Below are 12,267 nucleotides of genomic sequence, written 5' to 3' on the forward strand. Positions count from 1 at the left end.
CTACTAGTACACATACCAATCTGTCCCGAATTCACTGAGGTGAGGTTTTGAAGTAACGACAAGTAATGTTAGGTTTTCAATAAAGCAATACAATATGGTTTTATCACTTAAAAGCCTAACCACGGACAAGGACTACAATTTAGCTAAAGCTAGGAGTCGTACATATATTGCATCGGTTGCATATTTTATTAAAATGTAACAATGCCTACATGTGTAGTCCCTGTTAAATAAATGGATAACATAAAACAATTTTAAAAGTAAAATGTATTTTCTGGTTTAAATGATTGATCGTTAGAATATAAAATGTCAAAAAATAAATGTCCATCACTATTAACCAGCATTAGGTGACGTCTTCAAATGTTGAGTGTTTTCCAACAAACAGTCCAAAACCAAATCAAAGACATTCAGTTCATAAGATAAAACAAAGGAAGGAAGCAAATCCTCACATTGAAGAAGGTTAATAACTTATGAAAAAAAAAAATTCGATTGATGATCAGCCAAAATAAACAATTTTTAGACATTACCATTTGCTCTAGAATATTATAATCGCCCCTTATTTTCTTACATTTTCTAAACATAACTACAAACTGGATGAATGAAAAAAAATCAACAGATTCAATCAAAAAAGGTCAATAATAGCAGAAATGGTGCAAATTGCACACCACACACAGAGCAAAAGTGGTTATGAAATTGTCAGAAGGATATCATACAGGACGAGACAAGAGTATCTATGTAAAAACTGGGGTATAAATGTATATTATTATAGATTTTTTGCATGTTTCTAAACCCTATTTTTAAACTGGTGGCATGATCAAGCCATCTGTAAAGGCTTATGTTATGAAATGAATAAAACATGAATATAAGTGTCAGTTACACACTATTCATACAGTTTCTCTAACATATTATTGGGAACATGCTCTACCACAACACACTGCAATAATGAGACCTGACAGAGAACAATGGAGCAGACTGTGTCGCTCAGAAGTGAAAGTTAAGGAAAAAAATCTGATCATTCAAGTGGAAAAAGTTCACACAGCATTTCTCAAAATCTCTCAACCACAGACATTTTACCTCAAAAGAAGATATTATTACTCCAAAAGTGCGACATCATCAAAAGTATCAGTCGTGGAAACTGACACAGATTCATTAATGCCACAAGTACATGTAAAAAGGAGCTGAAACATGTACACAAAATATTAAAAAGCTGCTCAGAGTCTGTGTCAGTGTGTACGTGCCATGATGAGATGCATGTCACCTTTCACTCAGCTTGCATTGTAGTAAAAAAAAAAAAAATCATGCACGCCTCAACACACACAGAGGGATCAGGTGTTGTGTGTGTGCTGGTGGCAAAAGAACAAAAGTTGGAGGTAATAATAGAGGCCGGACGGTGTTAATACAGGGTTAACATTTCTAATTCAATTGATTATTCTCCTGGCTGTGTATACGGGGCTGCATCAGGCTCAGGTTGCAGGTAATGTGGCTAGCGTGTGTGTGTGTGTGTGTGTGTGTGTGTGTGTGTGTGTGTGTGTGTGTGTGTTGGAGAGGTGGGGGTGGGGCTTGTTATTATACCCGAGTATGTGTCACTGTTTGTGATTCATGCCATGACATCATCTGCCATTACAACCAGACTGTCTGGGGAACCATAGGCCAGAGATCAACTCTGAGACAACAAGCACACACACATTAAAAACACACACATACGCGCACACACACACACACACAAAAGATGCATGGTGCAGACATACTAGACACACAGAAAGACAAAGAGACATAAACACAAACAGAAACAGAGGCACATGTGCCAAGACATGCTGTAGACGACAAACAAACACGCTTACAAGGAAATAAAAATTCACAGACAAACACACACACTCCCGTGACATTTAGCTCACATTCACATAATCAAGACAATGGCTAGCAGACGTGCCGTCGACAGCACATGGCCTCGCCGTGACCCTGGTCTGACCCGACCCAGTGACCCCTGCCTGCCCGCATCCACCCATCCTCCGTCTGAACCCCATCTGAGGATAAACTGATGTCCGCACACTGGATTCAATATTCTGGTTTGTGGAGAACATGTGCATTAATCAGCCAAACTGTGGATGACCGGGGCTGGTGTGTTGGAAGTGCAACCTGTTAGCAGGAACATCCTGTGCAATAAACACACAAAAGTCATCCAGGAAACATGACAAAGTGCTGCATGACACTAGGGCTGAGTGATATGGCTTTAAAATAATATCATCCTATTTTTAGGCTATATAGCAATGCACAACATATATCTCGATATTATGAATTCTCCTCTAAACTTCTGTAAAATAAAAAATAAAAATTAAATGAACTACAGTTACTAATTAAGAATACCATAAAATAAAGTTGTGTAACTACTGTTACAATAAAGTTTAATAAAATACTGTTGTGATGTTAAATAATGTAGTAAAAATATAAAGTACTGTGTTAGTTAAGTTAAATAAAGCATTGGTATAATTACATAAATCAAAGTTGAACCCATGGTGCTTTTATTTTGAAGGACTCGGCTCGTCATGGGCCGGAAGTGTAATTTATATTAATAATGGTAATTTTTGTTTTATCACTGATAGAAAAATATAAAAATGATGTTCCTGTGATTTGCAGGGTCTGTACCAAACAACTATTTTCCCTTACATCTAGAATATGTGGGTCAGGACGTCTCTGTTGCACCATAATGCTTCAACGGTTTGTTGTGGTGACAGATTTTACCTTTATGAACACTGCGATTCTAATAATTGTCAATTTATTGTGCGGCCCTGTTTGGTTAAAGTTTATCCTCCACCCTTGTCCCTGCAGATCAGAATATAAACCATGTTAAAATTTTAAAAAAAGAAAAAGAAATAATTCCCTTTAGGTTAAGACAACAGCCAGCCCAGGAAACCATTAATGCATTTTATCATTCCTGATCTCTCCATCCCGTCATTTTCTGTCATGTTACGAATGTCAACTTAATAATAAAAAACCTACAATCTATCTTTAACTGCAAGTCTGCACACAAAATTGCATTCTCAAAATATCCAAATCAGCTCTTGAAGCAGGTATGACGATGTGATTGGTTGCAGGAAGCATGCAAGTTAAACTGGTTACAATAAATATGTATTTACCTCTTGTTTGAAATCCTTGCAAGCAATGGAGCACACGTTGCAATCACCAATGCAGTGACAAATTTAACTTCTTTTAGTGTATAATCCTGCCAGTTAAACTCACAGCAGAGTGGCTGCAGGTCACCAGGTCAACAGTCAGCTCCTTTAAATAAAAGTTTCTTTATCCAGCTTGACAACAGATCAAAGATGAGACAGATGAGAGTAGATAAAAATAAGTGCCCGACATTGCCGTTTTATGGGACAAAGCGCTTTATAAATATATATTTTTTTTGTTGTTGTGAGAAATAAAAATACTTTATGAACTCTGGACTTTCTGGATCTTTGGGAACCCTTGAGCAGTATCTGTTATTATATTAGGATTGGACGTCATACAGTGCAGCACTGAAGTGGAGGCTTGTACTAAGTAACAACAGCTCTGTCAAGACTGGATTAAAGAGGCAAAATAACCAACTGACTAAAGTTAACGTAAGAAAAAAGACCTGAGCTGTAAGTTGTGGCCTGCTGTGAGGTCATCCTGTCAGGATTTAACCGAGGACTCAGGCTGAGAACATAAAGGAGGCAACACACACACAAACATAAAGCATGCTTGTAACCCGACCAATCACAGCTTTAAATGTTGGCCCGTGAAGCCCTGTGAACTCAGCAGCATCGTGCTGCGCTAACTCAACATGGCCATGGTATGAAACTGTACCCAGTGAAGCTCTGGCCTTTCTCTTGATGCCAGTGAAACAGCAGACCCAGGGAATGCACAGTTATTATCAACACCGGCATGTCGGAGGCTAAATGACGCTCTTGCATAGCACCGGGCGCAAGCCGCAGTGATCAAGAATAGCCGGGACACACAGACGCAGCGAGGAGGCAAACATTAAACTCCAACACGGTGAAATGTCAAAGACACAGACAGAAACACAGACGGCTGCACAAGGGTTTGCATTAAAACTGCCCATTTTACTTTTGAAAAAAGTATTCTCAAACTTGTGGACAATATAAACATTTATTTTGCATATTTTCTGCCTTCAATAGCTGGTGAGACTGTAGACATGACAGGAAACAGTCTACAACCAGGTTCAAACTGGAGCTGCTGCGGTTCATGATCAGTGTCAGCTGAAACCTAAAGCTACAACTTTCAGTTTCGGGTGCTTCATAGCTTTACCACACACCTCATCATTCATGTATTTGTCACATGTAAACAGTTCACAGTGCTCACGCAGTGCCCAAGTACTATTATCCAAGCCTGCAACTAATGACTGCTTTATTATCTATTAATCTGTTGATATTTTTGAAAAAACTGATCTCAACATTTAGACCAGGGATGCACAGATTTATCAGCCAAACATTGGAATTGACTAAAATTCACCTTGTTGACTGCCATCGGGTTTTCGGAAACCATGATGACATTCAGTAAAACTCACTATTGACAAGTGAGGGGATGCACTATCTTTTTTACATTATAATGCTACATTGTAAACAACAAATCGACAGGCGGAGAGCTAGTTAACGTTAGCTGTTAGCAGCTGGTGGCCGAAAATTACAGCACAAGGAGGTTGCATTGAGTAACATGATGGTGCGTTCAAGCTCTATACAGTAAAAATTTGTATCATGTGAAGGTAAACTATAACATTATTACGATGTGTTCAAATGTAGTCTTGTAAAACTTTGCTTTTTTGCTGAGAAACTTGAATAATACAGCTGTTTGAGGGAGAAATTCTTTTTGTTTTCACAGCAATACGTAATATATATTAGAGAGGGAAAATGATATATTTTATATTAGTAAAAAGACTTCTGAAGCATTTTTAAAAGATATTCTTCATGTGAAAGAAGGTTACATATTTTAAGTTGTTTGATGATTTTGTATGTTCAAATTTGTGCTCGTTCAAAGGTAGTGTAATGAAGGACTGAATGACAAAAGAAACAACAGCAACCGGGAAAAAAACATCAGCTATCGGCCAAATTATTATTGTAAACACTGGCATCAGCCCAGAATTTCACAATCAGTGCATCCCAAGTTTAGACTATAAATACCCAAAACCAAAGGTGATGTCTTCCAACTGCATTTTCCATCTGACTAGAAGTCCTAAATACAAAAATATCTAATTTATGATGACGTGAAACAGAGAGGGCAGCAAATCATCAGATCTGAGAATGTTCAACTGACAAATATTTGGCCTTTGTGCTTGATGAATTACTTCAATGACTGATTACCAAAATAGTTTATTAATTATCTGCCAATCAACTCATTGTTTCGACTTGACTATCATGGCTCTGATTTCACAGCAATCTGTCAAATGTCAGGTAAACACAGACGGTAGGTAGATAAGTCTGTCTCATTCATGAGGCAATTCTGCAACTGATCCCACCAGCTGAGGGCAACACTTTTTAAACTACCTCCCTGGTTGATCACAAGTCACTTCCCTGCTCCGGCTCTGAGACTGCGTCTGTCTATCAACAGGTTTTCTTTAATCTTGCCTCTAAACAATAATCTAAATCATTCTCAGTGGTGGAGTCATCCACCATGGCTCCCTCTGACAAGGAAACCCCCCGGAGGACAGCTGTGAAAAACAGCGAGTCACAGTCTGTCAAAACCATAACAAACCTCTCTTGCGTCAATCTCTGACAGGCTTTCCCTCCGGCAGTTGTGTAACAAGTTGAGACAATGAAAACGCGGCACCACGGCCCACCACCTGCTCACTCAGTTTCACCTGATTCATCACACCATCTCCACTGCGTGCTACAGATAACTGACACAAAAAGGGCTTGTGTTATTTATAAACATGCTGTTCCTAAATGGCTAATTCCATGACAGGTCTATGGAGGCACTCTGTGTTGCTAAAATAAATGCATAAAAATGCTTTGTCATAGTTTGATAAAGTCCCTTAAAACCTGGAGCGACATCACTTTTCAGACGCTTTCAGACACCTTTAGCAAGAATTTAAACTTTGAACCCTGCATGAATTGGTGCGATTTCTTTCAAAGACATGGAACATAAAGATAAGGGAAAGTGTCAAGGGGAAAAAGTATTAGTAATATAGCAATAGCAATTATAATTCTCATAATAACATATTTAGAATTATATGATTTTTTAAGCACTTTCACGTAACTGTTTCTTTTTTGTTTGTTCATTTTTTGTTTTCGAACTTACTCTCAGGTGATTTTTTTGTACTTTTTAAAAATGTCTTGCTAATCTTTTTTTGTCATTGCCTATTGTCCTCTTTCTATGTTTTCATCAAGCAAATATCAAGCAAATTTCCTCAGGTTTCAAAGGGTTAGAAGGTTTAAGGCATGGCTGCCAAAAAAGACCAATGGATGAGTTTTAAGAAAGAATGGGTGCCTCATAAACAGAGAAACCACAACAGTGAACTGGTTAAGTTATGACGTGCTTGCTTCTTAGATATGTACCTGGCAGGTCATCACATCATCATTTAACCAACGTTTAGCCGCTGTGGCCCGAGTCTATAGCTTCATTTACACTGCCTGCTCAAGGTGGGAATATGATGCCGTTACGCTGCCTCGCCGTTCTGTATATAATGTCCGATTGCAGAAAGGGGGGACAGAGTGGTCTCTCCTCTGATCCGAAACTAGAGGTAGTATAACAGCACCATCATCATTTGATTCTGTGCAAAATTGCAAGGGCAGAACAAGAGAGTTAAATATTAATCAATCTATAAATATCACTTCTGAATATCTTAAAAGGTTTCAATACTCATTTTCCATACTCCGTATCACTGCACTTTCTCACTCTGTTATTGTTAATGTTTACTACAGTCATTCTGCTGTTCTCTGCTCCTAACCGCCAAAAGTCGCCTTTGTTATGTAATAGCTTTTGTTACATTTATCTTTAACAAAAGAAAAACAAATGTTACAGCCAAAATGTCAATTTTTCCTTGACATAGCAAATACTGATAGTTTTCAAGATATTGCACTTAAGTTAGAAATTCCAGCATCGTGACACCACTACTTTCCACAAAACAGCTTTTCCACAACAGTCTGTGTCCCTCTTTTAACCCATTAGTGACGCTTATGAGCTCCAACCACATCAGTTAACGTAAACACATGTAAGGATCTTTGCAGGACCTTGTGGGTTTACACACAGGCCTATTTCAAAGGGGACAGCAGCACGCAGAGCTTTGTGCATCTTTCAGTGTCTAAACAGTGTGGCTCTGCATATAACATAATGGAACGGCAACTCAAAGGAGTTGACAGTGAAAACAAAAAGAGCTGAAATAACTTTGTGTTTTCAGTTAGCGCTGAGTACCAGACTGTCATGAGTTTGCAAGTCTGAGTACAAAGACTGAGGGAAGCAGGGGGAGGTCAGAAAACAGAAAATAAACCTGGTGATGACAGGGAGAAGCCGAGATGATGCAAGAAAAGAGAAAGACAGGGACAGTCAATAAGGAACTGATACGTGTAAGTCCTGCTGACCAAGGACATTAAAATTCAAATGTTTCCTGTTCTGAAAGTTTGAATTGGGTTCATGAGAATTAAGTTGCATTTCTTCAGAAAAAGGATGGAAACTTCACATGGAAGCACCATAAAACAGCCACAGATTGTCTCTTTTCTTCTCTGCAAGGATGAGGCATCTTAACTGTTAGACAGAATGAGGAACAAATAAAATACGTTGGCAGCAACATGCCACGTCAAATGATGTTTGAGTCTTTAGCCTTCCAGCTAAAAAGGCAGCAATCCCAGGTCAGCTTCACTGGTATTTAACTTTGAGGTAACATCAGCACTCTGCTAGTTACTGGTGAGGCCTGCTTAGCCTCAAAACTATGACACTATCAACAGATCTGTGCAAACTTGTCAAAAGTGAACAACTTCTTCAAAAACACTGTGGGGAAAAAAGACATTATGGGGAACTTGTGTGAGAAATTTTTCTGAATAAATACACTTGAGACACGTCAACAGCCACAGAACATGAAGACAGCAGTTTCAACATTGACAAATGACTGCTGTTATGAGTAGTGATCAAGAAATATTGATAAGTAATTGATAAGTTGACAACCTTTAAACAAAGGTTTGAGCAAGTAAGGGACTGTTCTTTATTCATCAGAGGAGGAGGGTTAGTTGTGACTTTGTTTGGTTTTGTTTTTTGTGACCCTCAAAGCTACAAATATTTTTCCTTAAACCTCTCAGTGACTTAGGGAAAATGTATGACCCTCCCTCCACTATAAATTAGTTATTAGATTTTTATTTTTTTAACTGACCCTTTGATGTTTGAAAGTACAAAGTTGAAAAAAAAATCTTGGAGTTGAAAAAAAAATGTTGTTTTTTACTCTTGTCATGCATGAAAGGGGGAAAAAACGTGTAGTATTGTGATATTTTGAGTGGCAATATTGTATCGATACACAGGCGATACAGTACCTACTTGAAGGATAAAATCAACAGTGTTTTTAGTCCACTAGATAAATATTGCTGCAATAAAAAATATCTAAATAAGATGAAAACTTTAACATACTAGATAAAAACAGGTTTAAAAGTTTAACCTTAATATACAGTTGAAAAGGGCAATAAATTACAGTAGATTGCAATATATGTTATCACAACACTAATCATATCACAAAATATTAAGAATCGCAATAATATTTTTCATGACCTTAGTATTGTGATAATATCAAATCGAGGGCCCTGTTTATTCCCACCCCTTGTGCTGATTAGTTTGCGCAAAGTGCAAATTGGCAGAACTTTAAATGACACATGGAAAATGTTGTGATTTTGATTAAATGTCACTACTTTAAGCTCAGTTTTGTTAATGGATTTTTTTCTGATGGAAGCATTCATCCAGTCAGTCAGAAATCTGAAAATCCAACAATAGTTTCTGTTTTTACAGTTTCTTGTTGTATTAAGTGGTGTAATTTTGGCAATCTCGAAAGAAAAATGCCAGCATGTTTTCTTTATAAATTAATGACAAAACAAATACAAAATACAGCTATTTAAAGGTGTATGCACTTCCCCTAAGCCAGGACTACGCAACGTGCAGCTCCGGAGCCACATGTAGCTCTTTACTCCCTCTCAAAGTCAAAGTCTTTGACTTTTTTTTTTAAAACCATAAAAATGTATAAATGTCTCTTTTTTTTTTTTTTTTTAAACATTTTTACTCTCTTTCATCATTGTTGCAGGCCTGAAGAAATTCTTACACTTTCCAATTGTAATAATTCGCAGCCTATGCCCTATATGAAAAAAAAAAATTGTCATTTTTTCCACAGCCTGGTGACTTTTCCTCTAAATTTTGCCAAATCCTCAATAGCAGTGGCTAGTCTTGACCCTATCCAAAAATGTAAATGTGTATGAAGAAAATTTGAATTTAGTAGTGGGTGGAAAGATTTGTTTGCTTTCAATGCTAACAGTGAAAAATTACAGTACCAACAAAAATGAATAAATAGCCAGCCTACTGCAGAGTAGCCACATTACAGTAAATCATATTTCTGAATGCTCATATAAACCTGTTATAAATATTAAAAGGCCTGTGTATACCTAATGGGTTGTATTACCATCATGCATGAATATGTTTTGAGGCTCCAGGCAGATTTTTAAGATTATTTTTGTTCAAAAATGACTTTATTGATAGTAACAGTTGCTTATCCATGCCCTAAGCAAAAATAAACATAATACGTCCCTTCCCAGAGCTTAAAAAACATTTGACAATACTCCCCCTTTCAGCACCACCCCACCCCCTCTCATAAATAACGAACAGTCCCTAAGGAAACTTGCACCTTCATTGAATCTCCACTATAGAAATACGTGTTATGAATGCAGTTTAAGTGACTTTGTCAGGATTGGTAAGAGTAGTAATCACAATGTTACCTTCCGCAAAGCTTGCACGAAGAGGCCTCTCCATTTGTGACTGTTCTCGTCACTTGAAAAGTCGTATATCTGCTGGGGCTGCATTGCTGTAGCGGCTCCTGGCGTTGCCGTGATCCGGGCTGAACTGTCAGCATCGGCCCCGGATAGATAGTCCTTGTGGGTGGGTCAGTCCGGGGCAGGCACGGTGAAAAAAACTCAAACTGTCCGGCTTGCAAATACGAAGAATATCACCAAACCACACTGCAAGTCCGTAGCAGAGTCGGGCTGAATAACAAAATATGAGCTACAACATAAAATAAGCACATGTAGCTATAAAGTTAACTCGCTAGCTTGGCGGCTAGTGCGGCTAGCCCGCTGCTGCTGTAAACAGCGGCTAACTGAAAAGCTAACGGCTAATAACAATGTTGCTAAGTGTTATACTTGCTACTTGGCGTTTGTCGAAAAGCTTATAATAGGCACATTTAGTCAAGTGTTAAGTGACGACATTGGAGCTCAGCTTGCTGCCAGCTAACTACAGCTACAAGTTAGGTTTGGGTATTTGCTGCCTAAAACACCTGTAACGTTAGCAGGCTAGCAGGAGAGCTAACTGGTGCTACAGGCTGCTGCTGGCCTTGATGCGCTCCGAGTTTTATGTTGTGGCACACGACCCGTTCAGCTCCAAACAAGGCACACTTTCTCCTACGCTGTTTACTTCACGTTTAGGCATCTTTTTCCGGAGTGATCGGGCGCTAAAAATCCAACGTAAATCCCCCCGAGGAACAGCGGTGAGTCCGGGGCATGTCCGTGAAGCGGGGCAGCTGAAGAGCAGTCGAGGTGTTTTTGGTTTGAGAAGTCGAAGATGTTCGTACCAACTCCGCTGCCTGTCTGTCTGCTGCTGCTCGCTGCTGCTGCGGCCGACGCGCGTCCGCTGTCAGGCACGCACGCTGCGTAATTTCACATTTTATTGGACAGAGAAAAACAAGGCTGGACTTCTGTCTCATTACATATTATGAGTCCCGTATCTGTAGAAATCAGATTAATACTTAAAAATAAATATATAATATGAAAGCAGTATTCATTAAGTGGCTTTTCTATTGTAAGTGTTTACAACAACAACAAAAAAAAAGGTTGAAAAATTTTATCGAACGAGTAGATCCATCTTTTCAACACACCCAAACCTGAGGAAATTGGCTTGTTTTTTCTAAAACATGGGGAAAAGTTACAAGTTACATGCTGCAAGGAAATCACCAGAAATTTAACAAAATAAAGGGAAAGTGAGGGATAAAAAGAAGGGTTAAAAAAGAAAAGACACCAAAAAGGTAAGAAAAACAAAACAAAAAAGTTAACAAAAATATGAATAACAACAGCAACAGCAGCAATAACAATAATAATAGTTTGGGGTTCACAATATATCTGCATGTCATCAGTATAAGCTGATATATGCTTTAAGAATGGTAAAAAATTACCAAAATGGTAAGGAAAAAAGTTATATGTAATAATGTTATTAATAACAACAACTACTATAATAATAATAATAATAATAATAATAATAATAGTTAGGGATGCACAATAATATTTGTATGTCATCAGTATCAGCTGATATTTGCTTTAAAATAAAATATCGGCATTAGATATTTACAGGCTGATTTCTACAGATATGAATTACTAATAATTCTATTTATATATTTCTGTAATGACAAAGTAAACGAAACTAAAACTAAATTTCCAGTACATTTTACTGTCACCTTTTCCTAATTACTTTATTGTCCTAATTTGTAGGACATCTTGTGCCAATTTGCCCAAGTCTGAAAGGTTAAATCATGTGAAAGGCGTCTAAAAGCAGCAGAGCACAAGTGACGTTGTTCCAGGTTTCAAAGGGTTAAGCAACCATTAAAAAAAACTTCAAGAACATGAAATGTATACATTTTTTGTGCCCACATTGAGGCTCATACTGTGTTTGTTGCTGTGATTCTGCCTCCTTGTGGACAAAATGAACAAGTGCTTTATTGAGGAAATGTTGCAAACTGCTAAGGGACTGTTTGTTACTTAAATAGGGTTCCCACATATTTCCATGGACAAAATTTCCAATTATTTTCCATCACTTTTCATGGAATATATTTAAAATTTCCATGATCATTCACCTGGTATGACACAGACTTCCTCTTCCACCTCAAGGATGCAGTACATTTAAACAGAGGTCGTGGAGCAAAGCATTGCTATGGAAACTTTGGCATTTATAATTCAACATGTTCAGCTAGCTGACACATATGGAGGGTGAAATGAAGCACTGGGAGAAAATTAAGAGACATACAAGAGCTAAGTTAAGTCAACAGCTACAGAAAATAAATTTGCTATTAGA

The 12,267-nt window shown here is 37.9% G+C and overlaps 1 protein-coding gene across 2 annotated transcripts in view; it reads right to left on the reverse strand.

Annotated features, from left to right (window-relative positions):
* sos2 (son of sevenless homolog 2 (Drosophila)) overlaps positions 1-10,844 on the reverse strand; it is a 42,939-nt gene extending 32,095 nt beyond the window's left edge. For both annotated transcript variants that reach the window (XM_042500218.2, XM_042500216.2), the window contains exon 1: positions 9,930-10,844. In XM_042500218.2, the coding sequence (XP_042356152.1) occupies positions 9,930-10,013 (84 nt within the window). In that variant the 5' untranslated portion in view covers positions 10,014-10,844. The remainder of the gene's footprint in view (positions 1-9,929) is intronic.
* Between the last annotated feature and the right edge of the window lie 1,423 nt (positions 10,845-12,267).

Source organism: Plectropomus leopardus, chromosome 14 (assembly GCF_026936395.1).
Source record: "Plectropomus leopardus strain MGB_pleo_1.0 chromosome 14, ASM2693639v1, whole genome shotgun sequence".
Lineage (NCBI taxonomy): Eukaryota > Metazoa > Chordata > Actinopteri > Perciformes > Serranidae > Plectropomus > Plectropomus leopardus.